Source organism: Poromitra crassiceps (genome assembly GCF_964638095.1).
Source record: "Poromitra crassiceps genome assembly, chromosome: 23".
In the NCBI taxonomy this organism is placed as follows: Eukaryota; Metazoa; Chordata; class Actinopteri; order Beryciformes; family Melamphaidae; genus Poromitra; species Poromitra crassiceps.
In genome coordinates, this window is record NC_139639.1 from 15,090,015 (window position 1) to 15,109,239 (window position 19,225).

The 19,225-nt window shown below is 48.3% G+C and overlaps 1 protein-coding gene across 1 annotated transcript in view; it reads right to left on the bottom strand.

Annotated features, from left to right (window-relative positions):
* Nucleotides 1–18,266, bottom strand: part of LOC310796608 (TSC22 domain family protein 2-like) — a 33,306-nt gene extending 15,040 nt beyond the window's left edge. The window contains exon 1 of the mRNA XM_083658823.1: nucleotides 15,737–18,266. Within this exon, the coding sequence (XP_083514949.1) occupies nucleotides 15,737–17,622 (1,886 nt within the window). The 5' untranslated portion in view covers nucleotides 17,623–18,266. The remainder of the gene's footprint in view (nucleotides 1–15,736) is intronic.
* Nucleotides 18,267–19,225: the final 959 nt, after the last annotated feature.

The following is a 19,225-nucleotide window of genomic DNA, read 5'->3' on the forward strand; positions in this document are numbered from 1 at the left end:
CTGTGGGCCTTCAAGTCCCTTAATCTGCTGCCAGGCTGGAAGGCCTGGTAGAAAGCCTTGGAGGGGTTCCTGTGCCAACTAGATTCAGAGAAAACAGGGAGGAGAAAGGAGAAGAAGAAGAGAGTAAAGGGGGCTGGGTAGGGAAGAGTTGAAACAGTGAAGACAAGACATCTGAAAAGCGTTTCCTCGAACGCGCTCTTTCGCTCATCTCGATTCCTCGTCGAAACATTCCGTCCCTCGAGATTGTACCGTGAAAGTACCGCTAGCTGATAGCATTCCAGCTAAAGCCTCGGGGGGCGTTCGACCACAGCAAAGCAGGAGAAAAGGAAGGTGAGGGAGCGTTGACCTAATCACAGGCATGCATGTTCAAAGGGGAGGGAGTAGGTAGGGACAGCTTCGTAAAGTTAAAGTGCCTGCCCCGAGGCCGTTCACGCATGTCGGCGTTATCAGCCATTCTGAGAAAGCAAACATTAATACTACTGGCAAATATTGCTAGCCTTCCTGTACATTCAAACTAAGCAAACACACACACGGTCTGATAGAAGAAATCATGTACTCATATAACCCCCTCCACTCATATAACCCCTGGAGGGCTTTTATACGAGTATATATAAGTTGTGCAGGGCGACTCAGTTGTAAGTAGCTTGTTGAGGTCTGCAGTCTCTTGATGAACGAGTGGCCGGCTCACATGGTTAACATTACCTACCTGCTGTACGCCCAGCTAATAAGCTGTGGGGGCTTTCAGGCCACAAGTACACTGTGTTCTATGCCAAGGGATGTATGTCGGGAAGGGGAGAGGAAATGCCCACCCCCCTTAGACGCAAGGCATGTACATGCACACGCACGCACGCACGGGCGCACACACACACACACACACACACACACGCACGCACACATTTCATCCGTTCCCAACACGTGTCTATCAAAACTAACTCCTTTCTCTCACCCCTCGCCTTGCTCTCCAACAAAACACTAAGGATGGGCATTTTAAGTCATTTAAATACTCGAGTACAAGTGATACACCAGCAGGTATGGATAGGCTGCTACAGCGCAGAGGCAGGCAACTGAAGCAGTAATAGGCTATGATGACTACCGATATTGAAAAACAAAACAAATAACGATAACGATACAGACCCTGACCCACGACGTGTGTGTTGAATTCAACCAGCTGGCAGAAAACTGACTGAATGACTGACGGATAACGTTCGTGTGCGCTGGGCTGTTTTGTTAAGGAGAGATAGAAACACGTGTTTCTTCTATCTCAGCTACCTATGTAATGGAGCGACTTCATGGAAACAGGCGAGTTGACTTCACAGTTGAAGACTTGTAACGTTACTCACATTGTGTTGAGAACATGAAAGAATGTGAAGTTTCTTCTTTCTCAACATTTTCACAACACAACCGACTTCTGCTCCCTCCCCCCTCCTCCTGCTCCCTCCCCCTCCTCCTCTGAACCGACTTCTGCTCCCTCCCCCCTCCTCCTGCTCCCTCCCCCCTCCTCCTCTGAACTGACTTCTGCTCCCTCCCCCCTCCTCCTCTGAACCGACTTCTGCTCCCTCCCCCCTCCTCCCTCCTCCTCTGAACTGACTTCTGCTCCCTCCCCCCTCCTCCTCTGAACTGACTTCTGCTCCCTCCCCCCTCCTCCTCTGAACCGACTTCTGCTCCCTCCCCCCTCCTCCCTCCTCCTCTGAACCGACTTCTGCTCCCTCCCCACTCCTCCTCCTCCCTCCCCTCCTCTGAACTGACTTCTGCTCCCTCCCCCCTCCTCTGAACTGACTTCTGCTCCCTCCCCCCTCCTCCTCTGAACCGACTTCTGCTCCCTCCCCACTCCTCCTCCTCCCTCCCCCTCCTCCTCTGAACTGACTTCTGCTCCCTCCCCCCTCCTCCTCTGAACTGACTTCTGCTCCCTCCCCCCTCCTCCTCTGAACCGACTTCTGCTCCCTCCCCCCTCCTCCTCTGAACTGACTTCTGCTCCCTCCCCCCTCCTCCTCCTCCTCCCTCCCCCCTCCTCCTCTGAACCGACTTCTGCTCCCTCCCCCCTCCTCCTCCTCCCTCCCCCCTCCTCCTCTGAACTGACTTCTGCTCCCTCCCCCCTACTCCTCTGAACCGACTTCTGCTCCCTCCCCCCTCCTCCTCCTCCCTCCCCTCCTCTGAACTGACTTCTGCTCCCTCCCCCCTCCTCCTCCTCCCTCTCCTCCTCTGAACTGACTTCTGCTCCCTCCCCCCTCCTCCTCCTCCCTCTCCCCTCCTCCTCTGAACTGACTTCTGCTCCCTCCCCCCTACTCCTCTGAACCGACTTCTGCTCCCTCCCCCCTCCTCCTCCTCCCTCCCCTCCTCTGAACTGACTTCTGCTCCCTCCCCCCTCCTCCTCCTCCCTCCCCTCCTCTGAACTGACTTCTGCTCCCTCCCCCCTCCTCCTCCTCCCTCCCCTCCTCTGAACTGACTTCTGCTCCCTCCCCCCTCCTCCTCCTCCCTCTCCCCTCCTCCTCTGAACTGACTTCTGCTCCCTCCCCCCTACTCCTCTGAACCGACTTCTGCTCCCTCCCCCCTCCTCCTCCCTCCCCCTCCTCTGAACTGACTTCTGCTCCCTCCCCACTCCTCCTGCTCCCTCCCCCCTCCTCCTCCTCCCTCCCCCTCTGAACTGACTTCTGCTCCCTCCCCCTCCTCCTCTGAACTGACTTCTGCTCCCTCCCCCCTACTCCTCTGAACCGACTTCTGCTCCCTCCCCACTCCTCCCTCCCCCCTCCTCCTCCTCCCTCCCCTCCTCCTCTGAACTGACTTCTGCTCCCTCCCCCTCCTCCTCTGAACTGACTTCTGCTCCCAATTAATCTGCCCTAATTAAAAAAAAATCCGGTTGCCCAGGTCACCCGCACGGGTGCTCTTTACACCCCCTGAAAGTTTCAGCCCGATCGCACGTAAAACAGGATAGCTGTGGCAGGCCAAAATTCTTGAAACAGTCGACATTGCCAAATTTATAGATAGATAGACAGATAAGACACAGATAGATAGATAGATAGATAGACAGATAGATATACAGATAGATAGATAGACAGATAGATATACAGATAGATAGACAGACAGATAATATCGTTATCGTGATATGAGCCTACATATCGTCTTAGAACTTACCAGACCGTTCTAGCTGTTGTTATTTGCCTTTATCCACTTAGTCATTATATTCACATTACTGAAGATTGATGATCAAAAATCTTGTGTTAATATTGTGTGAAAGCAAAGCACCCTACAATATTGTCGCAATATCAATACTCATCGATATTGCGACAATATTGTAGGGTGTCAAAAATATTGTGATATTTGATATTGTACATTATTGCCCAGCCCTAATGGAAGTACGCACACAGAGGAGCAAGCCAACACATGCAGAGTTACACCACACGCACACACACACACACGCACACACACACACACACACGGGGAACGAGGAGTTGATTTGCAGCATGTGTGAATATTATAACGGAGCCAAGGCCCTTTTCCTAGAAATCTCTGGCACAAACTGCTTTTGTCACATTACCTCATGACTAAACACTCTGACAAAGCTCCTCCTATGCCTCCGCTTGCTTTTCCTCCATGAGCAACACAGTGCAAAACACTGAGCCTGGACACAAGCTAGCTGCTGTGTGCGTGTCCATGCACTGCACTGCACACACCCCCATAGACAGCCTCGCTCTGTCTCGCTCGTGGCTCAAACCAGAGCTCCGGCTTTTTGGTCGGAGAAATCACGGAGCTCAGATAACGTGGAATCCGGCGACCTCTTCGTGGATGAGGTCAGAGCGAGAAGAGTCAACCTCCTCGAGTAGCAACGACTCCGGTCTCAATGGCCCCCTTTGTGACGCTAAACTGTAAGATGTCAATATGCGTTTATGAAAGAGCCTCTTTGTCAGCGAACTCAAAACGTGTCGATGCGTTTAAGCCGTGGAGGAAGTGATGTGTTGAGGCAGAGCAGGAAGTGTCGTCTCCAGGTATGGAGGGAGAGGAGGAAAGAAAGACAATACCAAGGAGTAACCTAGCAGATCTTTTAGCCAGCATATACAGGAGTCAGGACAAGACGTTTTCTTCTCTAAAGACTAGTTCACACTAAGCGCTCCGAGACCTCGGCGACAATTCCCACCAACCCACCCCACCTGATCAGAGAGGCAAATCGCGTTGGCTCGGCGCTCGCAAATGGGCACTCACTTGTAAGTGTCAACAGAGCGGGGCCGGGGAGTAGGGATGTTCATTTATCGAAAATCGATAATTGATCGTTAAGGATTGGAATCGATCCTGTGGCATTTGGATCGATTTTTTAATTATTTAAAAAAAAGAAGAAGAAAAAAAAAAAAAAAAATTGGACTAGGTTTGGGTGGAATTCGTTCCTCCTCGCCCCACTCCATTGCACAGCCGACTAACGTGAGGTGGAGCTTCATATAGTCTCTAGTTTTCTGGCTGGGCACGGGCCTTTGTGCCAACAAAACTGTTTTAAACATGGGAAATTCACACCGGCATGCGCCGGGGACAGCAGTGTTGGAGAGGAGACACATTGAAATAAAGAGTTCATTGAGGAGAACACGTTGTCTTTCGTATTTTCTGCCATAGGCATTCATTTTGTTAAAAAAAAAAAAAAAAGTATTAACACATTGACTGCCAGACGTTTTTTTTTGCTGTAGATAGCTTCTGCCAAGCCGTTTTTTGAGGATTATGGCTCATTTTATAAGAGCCGAGGATTCGTTTCAGCTTGGAGTTTGTGAACATACAATATCTCAAAAGTACTAATAGAATGTGTACTTTCTCTGTCTAAAAGAGTTAGTTTGTAGAGTTAGTAGTTATGTAAGCATTAGCAGTTGAATACAGCATGGTTTTAGCGTGAAAAAGAATATTCAGAGATAAACGGCTTTTTGTGAAATTGGATGGAACTGTCACTTTAACCATTCATTTTTGGCTCTCTCTCTCTCTCTCTCCCTCCCCCTCTCGCTCTCTCTCTCTCTCTCCCTCCCTCTCGCTCTCCCTCCCTCTCTCTCTCTCTCTCTCTCTCTCTCTCTCTCTCTCTCTCCCTCCCTCTCGAGTTGCTTCAACTCCGCCCTCCGTGGGCGGACAAGCTTGTCACCAGTCAGTGCTTTGCTGCTCTCCTGTGCCTGTCTGCACAGCCGCTGTTTGAGGAAGTCGGGATGGACTCACTCGTTTGGAGTTTTGGTTGAGAGAAGCTTTTGCGATTCTGGTCATATTTATGCTGCGTGTTTCAAAGTGTGTTCGTCCACCTGTAATCTATCACCCGATCATAGTAGATCGGCTGAATCTATTATGTAAATTTGCAATCCCGCATCGCCAGCAATCAGCGCGAAAAGGAGAATGGCTGGGCTGAGAATGGCTTGACAAGTTAAAAAAATGCTTTCCTTCCTCTAGCAAGGAGAGCACTGTTGCCACTTAGTGGGTCGGTGGAATGGGTTGTAAACGTTCGGTGGCTCCAATAATTATATAAGAGATGTAAAAGGCTTAGATGCACAACCCACCGTCAAAAAAAAAAAATCGATGCCAAAAACGTGTAAACACGTTGTTGGCAGGGAACAGCTGGATTCTGAAAACGTGTTCATACGTTGTTGGCAGTGAATGAGTTAATATGATCGATAATTGATCGTTAATTTTCACCGATTATCGATTTTGGAAAATTTTCAAAATGAACATCCCTACCGGGGAGCGAGGGATATCTAGCCTGCTTGATATCTAGTCGTGTGTCGGGAGTGTGGTCAGGAGAGAGAAGAGCGTAGTGAGGCAGACACAGCCGGGGTGATTGGGGCTCTGACTGAGGTGGTCAACCTCAGGGATTGGTACAAACTGTCCCACAACCAGAAAACAAATGTAAAAAGCATTTCAGTAGCTATGCAGATCGTATATGTTTACTACAATCATTCTATTGTGCATTCGAAACCCAAATAATACTCCGACTTCATAAATCTAACATTGAACCAATTTTGGAGAATGACCCATCGATGTGCGAGCGAGCGTGTGTTTAGAAAGAATAAAGCCGGCGTGAGACTGCGTTTGCAGACTTTTCGTCGGGGGATTCTCCTGGTGTCATAATGGTCAATGTTCATATGGTGTGAAAACCAAAACGACTCCAAGACTCCTGATGACAAGACAGTTGTGTATTAGTGGGAAAGAACAGACGACTGGCGAGGATCTTGTAGTCTGTAACGGGCTATAAACCCTCTCTCCTTCTAAGCACCGACTCAACAGCAGAGCGGTTGGCTGCACATGCTTAGGCCTAACCCCACACACTGCCCCAAAGCAAAAAGTGTGACCCCGGCAGCAGACGAAAATAACCTTTTGGTGCATTCTTGCTACTTGATGTCATACGTCTTATCTGGAGCGTGGTGTGTGCGTGGTTCCTCCTCCGGCATGCCTGTCACTGCAAACCAGTGGTCACGTTGGCGGTTTGGTTTCAGGGTGTTGAACCCTCTTAACAACCTCGCAACCTCGCTAACTCACAGAGCACGTGAGAGGCCAGAGCAGCGGGGGGGAGGAGGTTCAAGTAGAAGAGCCAGTAGAGACAGTGCAGAGTGAGAAATGAGTCGACAGAAAAATGGGAGGGGGGGGGGAGGAGGAGGTAGAGGGAGGGGGTTGGGGGGGGATAGGTAGCCAAGTGGGAGTGGCAGCGGATAGGTAGCTACATGATAAGCTACTTGGGAGGCAGGGGGGGGAGATGTTAAAAGTGTGGTGCTGAAAGTTCTCCCTCATGTTCTTCTCGGCCTCATCCACCCATCAGACCCGCAGCAGAAGTAGGTCAAAACTATTTAGATTTCAGCTGCCCCCCGTGGGAGTTTCCTTCACCAGGATTCTGGGTAGGAGACGGGGGAGATGGAGCCCAGCGAGGGACCCGACACCACACACCGCCGCAGCATTCCAAAATGGCCGCTACGGAGCAATGGTAGCTTGTCGTCACGTGCTAGTATGCTCGCTTGCCAGTGGCTTAGATCAAATCCAGGGAGCCAGTGGTAAACCCCGCATGTATGAGGAAGTTCCCACATGTGGCCCACGAATCGGATTCGTCAAAACTCTTTTTTTTTGTAAGTGATTGAATAAGTGAAAAGAGGTGACTGACTAGCAGTGGCAGAACCTACCTAACCTATCCCCTCAGATCTTCGCAGATAAGAAAGTGGGGCAATGCAAAGCAGATGTGGAAAAACCAGCAGTGCAAAATAGCTGCAACTTGAGTGTCGGTGAAACAGTCGCTGAAAAGTCAAGTTACTTCAAGTACCACTAGCTCGTGATAAGACGTTGGGTAACCAGTATTGGCTACGCGTATGTACAGTACACCGTGTATAGTACAGAACATCCCCAGTTAAAAGCACAGCTCAAACAAGCTATTAAAGTCAGGGCTGTGCTGGTGACGTTCTTCGGCCCGTCAGAACAATAGCGGGCCTCCATACCTGGGGTGGAGATGATGACAGAGGGAAAACCTAAAGACACACAGACTAGCAGAGTCAGTCCGACCAGAACAATACCCCTTTCTTTAAACATCACTTTAAAGGCGCAGAGGGCGGAGAGAGCTGAGTGACAAACACACACACAAAGTTAGCAGTTAAAGAGTTCACGGCAGGAGCAGAAGATTACTCATTACACTATTGCCAATTACAATTACTGTAATTGTTTGGCTCCTGCACAGATAAAGGTGGTCCAAAAATGCAATAAAGCATGCCCCCCCCCCCCCCCCACACACACACACACACACAGCATAACACTGTCAGGCATTTTGGATAAAAAGTGCCCACCAAAAGTCATATGATATGGCTAGAGGGGGGGGGGGGGGGGGGGGGAGTGAGGGAGCGGGCTAGAGAATATGAAATGAATAGAAGGTGGAGTGCCATGTGAATAGAAGGTGGAGTGCCATGTGAGGGACTCTGGTGGAGAGTGCCCTGTGAGGGTCTCCGATTGCCCAAGCATGTTTTTCATTTCATATCGGTCTATCAAAACAGGATACAGCAGGACACCAGGGGTCAGAGGGGAGAGGGAAAGGCCCATTTATTTTGCACACAAGTTCACAAGTTTTTTTTTTATGTTCCCCTCTCACTTACACACCCACCCACCCACACACACACACACCTCCCCCGTGACATAAGATGATGAAATACATAAGCTGTGTAAAAAAAAAAAAAATGCACCAAAACCCTATAAAATGTGACTTTCCTCAGCGAGTGGACCCCCACCCCTAACACACACAACCGTGCGCACATACACACAAGCAGCACACACTCCATAAACCCATCCCTCTTCCAGACACACCCCCTGGTCCACCCACACAGACACAGTCTCTCGATTCACAGCGTCAGTAACTGCCTTCCTACATGGAAGCCCCTCCCCCCCACTTCCCTCCCTCCTGAGGAGTCCCATTCACATGGGCTCACATTATTATGTGAGGTGGATTATTTTATGCAAATTAAATGATGCAACAAAAATAAGAGCAACTCCAATATGTCTGTCTGTCAATGCAACCTAAAGACATGCTCGCAAATGTGCAAAAATAACAAATTACTTTACATCAGCATTCAGTTATTTTCGCCATCTGGGACACATTAGGCCAGGGCCAGGGGGATCATATTCGAGGTATGAGAACATCTCCATCTTCCACCTCTACGTTATATATCACCATCGCTCTGCTTCTCTTGCAGGGATAACTAGCAGGTGGGGGCAGGTCGGGACAAACAGGCCGCACCAAACCGGCCAAAGAGTTTTTCCAGGTTGTGCAAGCTGTGGAAACTAGTGTCATTCTTAAACCTGGAATCAATACCGTGTGTGTGTGTGTGTGTGTGTGTGTGTGTGTGTGTGTGTGTGTGTGTGTGTGTGTGTGTGTGTGTGTGTGTGTGTGTGTGTGTGTGTGTGTGTCTGTGCGCGTGCAGTGCACACACAAACCATGTTGTGTGCAACAGACTATCAACTACTCGGTCCATCTATGGAGAAACGTAGTGACAAAAGAAGCAGTCCCTGGAATGGGTCTTTTTCGCAGCTGCCATTTTGTGTCAAAAATGCAGGGTAAACACAGGTGCAACCAGCACCGTAACACCTAAATGGACTGGAAGTTGGAAACCCTAATGCAGGGGTGTCCAAACTTTTTTGAATGGGGGCCAGATTAGATCATGTGAAAATGCCGGGGGGGCAGGTGCTTCTTGCATCATATGAGTTATAAAAAAAAAAAAAAAAAAATCACATTAGGCCTGCACGATATGAAGAAAATCTGCGCTGTGCGATAACATTGTTCAATATAGCGATGACGATACGACTTGCGATAAATAAACAAATATTAAAGTATGCATATTAGCTATACAGTTCCTATGTCTTTCTGCTTTAATAATGCTAACATAGACCCCAAACATAGCCTATGCTCACTGAATAAAGAAATGAAATACACACTGACTCTAGCTGAAACTACACACAGCGTGTTTGGGCTTTGGCAGAGAGGCGGAGCGCACTGTTGCAAGGGAAAGGTGTACGCTGGATTTACAACACAAGACAAAATGATCAGATGCTGAGTGGGAATGCATGACGCATGTAAATAAAACCACTTTTGTTATTCATTGCGTTTCAGGCAGTCTGCGATGTGTTTATTGCGCATGTTCATATTGCGATGACGATGAAAATACCATTAATTGTGCAGCCCTAAATCACATACAATTGTACTATTGTATTTTGTGTACCATCTGAAAACATTAGTTCTGCATGTGCTGTTCCTACCTGGTGCTTGTACAAACTGTATGATAGTGCTGTCATCGTTAGGTGAAGGGAGAAAATACAAATTGAACTTGCGTGATCAACCAATACTGTGTGGAGGGCCACATATAGTATATTTTGAGAGAGGGCCGCTTGAAATCTGTCCGCGGGCCGCAATTGGCCCCCGGGGCCGGACTTTGGACATGCCTGCCCTAATTAATGTTTCGGTGCACCTGTGCTACTTCCTGCCTTTTAGACACAAAATGGCTGCTGTGAAAAAGGCCTATTGTATCACCGTTGAACTGTGCACATCACTTTCACACAGACATAATATGTCCCTTTCACTGGCACTTGTGACTGTCACATACAGTATGAAGGAGTGCAAAAAGGGTAATATCTCACAAGTGGGCGTGTGCAACATGTGATGAAACAGAGAGACAAACAAAATAGACAAGAGAGGGGGGGGGGGCAGTATCGAGCATAGCTGGCATGCCTGCTCAAGTGAAGCCACAACAGGTTCCATGCAGCTTCCTCCACATCTGACTAGCATAAGTCACTCCCCACTGCACACGTCACTCAGCACTTTATCTCCACCTGAACAACTGCTGTGCCTGCCTTTCAATCAGTGGGTACTGCTAGCTACAAAGCCCAGACCACAATGTTGCTGCAACACTGCAGCAACGCAACCCTACCAAGCTGCAGCAACGGGTCATGCCAGCTGCTCGGGGTGAATGCGTTTCACATGCCCACAGCTCCATGCATTGCTTACCTGATCAGAGTGCCTAGTACATGTTGAGATGTGCGTTTTCAACCAGCCTCCTATATTATCAAAAGGTCCTAAAGATAATATATACACTAGCTGAGCTTTATAAGCTAGCGTGGTGTGGGAGTAGGGCCGCAACGTGACGACAAGCACATACTGACAGACACGCCCCCTCGACAGCGGCCTTATCTGCAGAACGGGGGCACGGTGGAAAGACTCCTGTTCCCTCTCTGATAGCGGGCTGTCCTACAAGACCACTGTGCTCTTATCGGCCGAGGAGCTGGATCTTCTCACAGCCCCCATACACAAGCGCTTCCAAAACACTGTCCGCAGTAACAGTGAGTAACATTGTCCTCGAACCTTAAAGTCGAGCTGAACCCAAAAATGACTTTTCTTTTAGTTAAAATACCTGGGTATGCAGTGCACCTATTTAATAATGTATGCCAAAAAAGAAATCACAAAAATCTAATTTCTTTAGTTTTTCACATCAAAAGTTCATTTGCCAAGATTTCATTGATAACAGTAATCTACAGTTTGCACGTCATAGCCTCGGCACTGACGACATTATCGGCGTCATATAGGCAAGTGCGTCACACGGACGATTACACTTGTCGTCATGCTAGGATTACATATGATGAGGTCACTAGATTACATGTGATGCGAGGCAGCGTGTCTGGTCTTCATCTTGAAACTAGGTCGAGACCACCATTTCAATCATGAGAGACCAGAGGGTAGAGTTAACAAGCAAGCTTTATTCAAGTATGGCATGGCGATAAGATCTATGGCATGAAACGGTATGGCAACTAATTCTGATGGCATGGCAGCATGGCAACTAGTTCTTTGGCGTAATGACTCCGTGGTAAGATGCCCCTCTTCTTGCGGCGAGAGAGGGCATCTGCTCGGAATAGAATAGAGAATCTGTACTATCAAATTTCCACCCCATTTCAACCAATCATATCACGACATGGCAGCTGTCAATCAGATCTTCATTTCAGGGTACTTTCCTCTTCCAAATGAAGTAGAAAATGACGCCTAGTGCCTGTCATCTGGCAGAATTTCTATCCAATAAACTAACTACTAACTTGGCCAATTGTATGTTGATATACACAATAAAGAAAACTGTAATGCTTAAGAATGCAAAGAAATGTAACTGGCTCGTTAAAACGCGCATTCCAGGAATATCGTATTTACAGCAATAGCGATAATGACGCGCGCTTGATAGCCTGGTTGTCAGGGGTCGCACCTCGGACGGAGATTCCAGGCCGACGGGCTGCACTCTCCGCTCGGCAACACGAAGGCAGCTGGCTGCCTGCGGCTCGCTGAGCTCCACTCAGCCACTAACCTCGCGTCAGCAGGCTCTTCCCGAGGAGAGCGCCACAACACGCTGAATCCCACTCGATTTGGAGGCAGAACACACCAGGATTGGCCAAAGCCCAATCCAGTCCGCAGAATTGTCAAATAAAATCATCGACATACTACTATGACCCGCCTCTCAACCTGTGATCTCAGACAAGTTATGTTTTCAGTCTGAAACGGACTGCAACGCAAGCAACGAACGGGTTCAGTTTGACTTTAAAGCCCCAATCAGTAAGATTTTTGTCATTTTTTACTGTAATATAAGAGCTTTTTAGTCTTAGGACATGGTAGATTGACTTGTAATCGGGAGACTCTCGACTTTATTTATCCCACACCGCCCTCCATTGACCAGCCCTGGGACTAAGCAGGTTGTCTGCCACGTCCCGTGGCAATAAAAAAAGAAAAAAGAAAAGGATGCGCGCATGCGCTGTCCAGCGGAAACGCTGTCTTCATGAAAACAAGGAAGTAACTCGATTCGGATTTGCTACGAAAATGATGTTTCACGGAACTATGGATTATTATTTCATCACGTGGTGAGTACCCGATGTCACAACATGTACATAGAGCTTTCTGGCGCTGTGTTTTGTTGACTTTGAACGGCGAGATCGTTATCGATACTATTGCACCCAGAGGGCGCAGTTTCTCCAATAGCAAAACTTGGAAAACTTGCTGAATGGGGCTTTAATAACTACTGCATATGTGTTCCGCATCGGTCAAAAATAACATTTAAATTAAAATAAAATAAATCGATACATAACTGCTTACATTTTGTAATAGCATAATTAGCCCTGACTATGAACCAAGATGGAATGTGACTGGCTGGAAGTGTGGGTGTGTAATCTGTGAAATGTGCTTCACGTAGCCAGCGCCTGAGGCAAGCTTAGTTAGGTAAGAGGGTTACAAGAAACTTACCAGAAGAAGGTTTGCAAGGGTTAAAACTACATTCTGCCACTTACTACTTTTTCTGCTGGCCCAAATCCCTCCACCAACCCCTGCCACAGCACAGCAATATCAATTCTCCTGTTTGGTTCAATGATGAACACATGCAAAAACCTTGGTCACTCCAATTAGCTATATTAGATGCTAAATACATTGAAATAATTCTGCCTTGAATCCATGAAACAAGCTTTAGCGTGCACAAAGCCACAAGAACTGCTCACATGTTTGCTTTGGCCTAGGCTAATATAATATAATAAGTATACAACATAATTAGGCGGGAAGGGGGGATGATGACACATCAAGAGGCATAAAAATAAAATTAGACAGATTGACGGACAGACGCACACTTCTCCATAATCTAGGTCTGATCAAACTTTGAACAGCAGATTACCCCCACTCTAGCCACCAGAACACGTTTAGCTTGTTGAAGCAACAGATACCCAATGATAGGGAGGGGAAAATCAGTGATTTTTCATTCAAAGAAAGCACTGATGGTATCAAAACTGTTGCAAATGAGTATTATATCCATTTAAATTTTTTAGTATTGATACTTTCGATACTATCGCGACACCTGTTGCAAATGAGTATTGTATCCGATTCAAATTTTCAGTATCGATACTTTTCGATGCCATCGATACTTTTGACAACCCTACTAGGTATCTACAATATATATATCAACTCTGCAGTGCCAAATGATTAATAATGTAGCATGATAATCACACAATTTGAATCGTAGGCAGCTGATCGGTTAAAGCATCCCTAAAGTGCAGCACATACTGAAGCACTAGTCTGGTAAAAAGCATAGTGATGACGTGAAGCTCACATTGTGTTTGGTTCTGCTGATAATGTAGACCGAGTGAAACAGAATGTGAGATCACATGATCTTTACTAACAGCAGCAGGGTTTGTACCAGGGCAGGCTACTGCATCACTGCTAATCATTAAAGGAACAAACATAACCTCATCCAGCCACGTGAGGACAACAAGCGGAGCTGACGTTCTGCTCTACATGCTGCTATATCTATAAAGCCTGGAAGTGGAAACCACCAAGAGATTTGAGGCACTTGATCACTTCCGCCGCGCTCGCTGGCGCCTGCCAACCCCCGCGTCGAGCACAGCGTGCTGCAAAGCCAGGAACTGAAAGAAATGTCACTTTTGAAAAGGAAGGAAATGCCAAGAGACACCTATTAAGGCAATTAGAAAAGCAGACGCTTAATACTATTTCTTGAGTCATGTTGCAACAACCATACATATTTAGGCCACTATGGTGAAGTGCCTGCCGTATCTTGCCGTTTATAGAGACACTCTTGACGGAACAATCTGGCATATAAGGTAATTAACTGAATGATCCACCGGTGTTTAATAAGAATAGATTTAATTTGTCATGAATTCCTTCAACATCCAATTATGTCGCCTGCTGTTTGACTGCACATGTGCAGAACCGTTTGCACAATCCAATGGATTGTTAAGACTAACAAGCATCATAATATCTCCAGCGTTCGACTAATCAACAGTTAATCCAGCCAATGCACTAAAATCCCCTGTAAACCCTTTCCTGAGGGGAGCTTGATGGGGCTCTAAGTGGAAACCATGATATCATAAAATGTTGCAACAAACACGCCATCAGACGCCACCGTGTTTGCATTAGAAAGTCTTTTCCGGAGTAGGACTAGGAAGTAAGCTAACTTATTTAAAAGGTCAGGGCCAGGGCACTTCACTAAGTGGCCAAGACTAGTGTGCTTGTGCTTTGCTAGAATGCCTGTGCACAGTAGCAACTAGCTAAGCTAATAGATGTTTGACGTTTATTACAGCCAAGGCCGTCACCGTAGAGACTGTCCAAAAAGTGTGATAGCTTAAGGGAGGAAGGGGAGGAGGTTAGATAAACTCAGACCTGCATCAACAGCCAAACTGTCTCAAAACAACACACAAATGCTTACACACACACGCGCACGGACGCGCGCACACACACACACACACACACACACACACACACACACACACACACACACACACACACACACACACACACACACACACACACACACACACACACACACACACCCTTAGAGATTCACACAGCATAACAGGAATTAATGTTATGTGCATGCTCAAACCAGTTGTTTCCTAAGCTGGGGAGGCCAGAGGTGTCTTCCTGAAGTGGGCTACAGCCTTATGCCCCTAATGAGAAACACCAAACATTAAATGTCCTTCCTGTGTGCCCCTGATGATCACTCGCCTTCTCTCCTTCCCTCCCACACCTGGCCAGCGAGGGAGAAAGCCCTGTTTATCTGACACGCAACCAAAACGAAAAAACACTTTATTATAATGATGACATTTCATCATTGAGACCGCCAGGAAAAAGAGAAGCAATTCACTATCTGTCCTCTTTGCCCTGGCCGCCTTCATTTCGCACACAAAGACCCGCCTCCTTGTGAAATGTGCCTGCCATAACAAGCTTCCCCACAAAATGCACTGCAGCGTTTCCTCTGTATTCATTTAGCAGCGGTGCAGCACCACAGCAATGGAAAAAGTAGCCCCACTGCTAGAGAACATGTGAAATTAAAAATGTATTGTTCATTATGATTAAAATAGGCTACTTTTTTTTAGCACTACAAGCTCAAGATGAAACATAATAAACAGCAACAGATTATGGGACAAAACTAGAATTATCCCCCTGAGCACCACAGCTGCATAAAATTACAGAGGAAGCACCGCATTGTTTCCTCATCCTGAATAAGATGCCTATTGCATTATGTGATATTGGTGAGAAACTGCATCAAACACTGAAATAGTAACCCATGTATGATTCTGTGAAGAATCTGTGTTATGGATTTGGTATACTGGAAAAGAGCATGATGATGATGTGAAACTGAGCAGAGCCTAGGGTTTTTCCTAAAACCAAGTGATCTGTGTGAAGTCAAGTCTATAAATATAACTTAAGCTCTGCACAGGGCAGGGTAATATTAAGGGCCAAAAATGTTACCTGTCCTCATCCCCGTCAACAGGTATGTGGATTCCAAACAGGCTGGTGACAGTCGGTGTGGCAAGCTGCAAGCTCTCAGGGATGAGGGGTTTCACCGGGTCCTTCGCAGAGGCAACGTGGGGCTGGGGATTGGCTCCACTGCCAGCCTCCACCTGTCCAAATCCAGCCACCGAGAGGCCCTGTGCCCCCAAGGCTCCCGCATTGCCGCGGGCCAACTGAGGCTGCTGTCCCGGAGGCAAAGTGGAGGTGGTCAGGTTTGGCATGGCTGCACTAGAGGCACTGGGCACGGCGGTGGGCACGGCGGTGGGCACGCTGGAGCTCACTGCGACGACGGCAGGCACATTTTGTACGCCGGAGGGCGTGAGGTGGAGGAGGCCATGGGGCTGGGGCTGTCCAGAGGCAGCGTACTGACCCACAGTCTGCTGCGGCTGCAAAGCGGACCCTCCAACCAACATAGAGCCGCCGACACCTCCCATTACTCCACCAGGCTGTTGCTGCAGAAGGCCTGGAGCTGTCTGGCAGGCAGGTACAGGTCCTCCTCCTGCCCCGGCGAGCTCTCCGACCTGACTCGGCACAGGAGCCCCTCCGGACGCTGGGGCCATGACTGACGGAGGACCTTGTCCCACAGGCCCTGCCAAGAGGCTGGACACTGGGAGCGAATGGCCAGTGGGAAGCCCTGCCTGCATGGAAGCAGACTGTTGTTGTTGATAGTACTCTGTCTGGTTCTGTAGCAGACCAGGAGACTGGTTGGTCAGGTGGTGCCCCAAGGGAAGTTGCTGCAGCATGGGCTGCTGTGGAGGGTAGGCTATCTGCTGGGCTGCGGGGGGCATGATGGGGGACTTCTGTATATGGAGAGCTCCTTGAGGCAGGCCGTTGTGTCCGACAGGCAGCAGGTTCTGGGGAGCAGAGGGTTGGTGACCTCCCACTGTTGGCTGTAGCGGAGCCGGACCAGCAGTGGGCTTGCCGCTGGAGAAAGCATTGTGTGCGGCCGTCCCAGTAGCAGCCTGTTGCCCGGCACTGTAGTTTTGATGGAGGATTTGTTGTTGTTGTTGTTGCAGTGTCTCCACTGAATGAATGCGAGAGGCAGAGATTGAAGCTTCCGCCACGGAGCCCAAGCCCTGACCTGAGTGTGTTGTTGGGGCGGCCACAGACCCTCCTGTATGCCCGAGGCCACTGTCCCTGTCTGTGCTGGGCTCCACTGTTGCATTGGCATGCCTGATGTTGTCTACAGTCCTACTAACAACAGAGGCCTCAGAGTCTTTCTCGTAAAACTCCGTACATGTCCACCTGCCTCTTCGAAAGGGCTCTCCAGTACCATGATCAAGTTTAATAACCCTGAAGCGTGAACTGCAACTCACCGTGGCGTTGGTGGTGGTGGTGGTGGTGGTAGGAGTTGTACAAGTCACTGGGGCTGGATGGGAGGTGTTCACTGGCACACCGGTGGGCCCACCACCCACTGCTAGAGCAGGCTGCTGTTGTATTGCCCCAAGCTGAGTGACAAGGGGCAAGCCAGTTGCAGCGCCAGCTCCCGGAGGTTGCCGACTACCTGGAGTTGAGCCTGACACTCCTACGTTTCGAAAGCCCCCGTTGGGATTGGACAACGCAGACAACTGACCGATTTGAGGTATGTGTGGTGGTGGTGCCATAACACCGGGTGCCTCTGCCTCTCCTACATTGTTTAGGGTTTCTTCGGATGAACTTCTGTCACACACTGGCTCGTAATCAGCCCGTGACACATCGAATATTTCCGAGGAGTCTTCGGTCCGTGACTCGTCTGGGTCGTCCAGGCTCTCCGTGTCATCGGTGGCACTGATAGCCGCCACCTGGGCCTGTGTCACGCTTGTGATCTGAAAGCAGCTCTTTTTCTTGGCCGGCATTTTCGACATATTGATAGCCTGTTTCCAACGCCCGTGGTATGGCAATGGTTATCCTCCGTCAAAAAAAGAACCAGCTGGCTTCAGCTTCCACAAGGATAGATTATATCAAACAGCAGACTTCATCTATTTCACTTCGTCTGGCTATCTGTAATCATGATGAATCTGCGCCATCCTCCTTCCTCTCGGTCTCCTGTTGCATTTTATGAGCTCTGTCTTAACGCAATACCACACTTCGATGCGTCTAGTCCAGCAATGCGGCTTTTGACAACAATACCAGTAGCCTCTGGGTTGATCCAAAGCTTTCGGTCAATCCGGACCGGCCTGCTAATGTCCCGGTTCTGCAGTTGTCAGATGGCCGCTGTCGCAGAGTGTGTTGCCCAGCTGCGGGAGCTACTTTAGGCTGAGGCGGGCCCGCAGCCCTCCACTCACCGAGCTAGCTAGCAAGTCAAGCCAACTGGCTGCAACACTCCCCCTACGTCGGGACAAGTATGTAAGACATCTTTCCGAAAGCAGTCTTTTCTTCCGTCTCACTTTACCAGCTCGAAGTTCTTCGGTAGCGACACTTGCTTAGAAGGTAAACGGGTTAAAGTCGAGAGGGGAACGGTCCCAAATTTCACACTTTAAAGACAAGTGAGATTCTAAACAGCGCCTAATGTTACCTCCCTCACTCAGCAGCCACTCTTGACAAGATGGCTAGTTGTATGCGACCGCGCTGCATCGTGGGTAGCGTGCGCAACAATAATTGACGTACGAGTGGTTTGAGAATCTCCCTCCTCTCTCTTCATGGTGCCTATTGCTGCTGTCGGAACAAATACTTTTACATGGTATTCATTCAACAAAACACTGGGCTGCCTGGTACAGCGCGAAAATACACACACAGACACACACGCACGCGCGCGCGCGCAGCCGCGCACACACACACATAAATAATTATGCAATTCTGTGTAAATGATTGGCATTTTGGGAATGTTTCTATTTTTCTTATTAATTTTGCTGCGCTGCTGTAGCTAAAAGAAGGTGTGTGTCAGTCACGTGATTTCTAAAAGAAGAAGAAAAACCAGTCAAATCACACAAGGGAGCCTTCGTTATTCTTTCCAAAAGCACTTGAATGCATGACAAGTAGAGTTTGGAAGCAGGAATTAGGAATGTTTGAGGGGCATTTGAAGGCATCATCTCTCTCTCTCTCTCTCTCTCTCTCTCTCTCTCTCTCTCTCTCTCTCTCTCTCTCTCTCTCTCTCTCTCTCTCTCTCTCTCTCTCTCTCTCTCTCTCTCTCTCTCTCTCTCTCTCTCTCTCTCTCTCTCTCTCTCTCTCTCTCTCTCTCTCTCCCTCTCTCTCTCGGTTTTAACTTTAGTCAAATACATTCTAAATAGCCCCTAGCTTACTTCCTGTTGCAGTGTTTGCTAATACAATAGCTGACAGGAAATAAGATAGGTTTCAAACTGTTCCCTAGCAACACAATTCTGTGAAAACCGACTATAAATAGGCCTACAATAATAAAATAATGTTTTCCTATAGGACTTCCTATGGGTGTCTCAGTTAGAGACCTTTCAGTATTTTTTACATACCTTAAAGGAACACTCTGCCCATTTTCAACCAGCTTTGTATCATTAG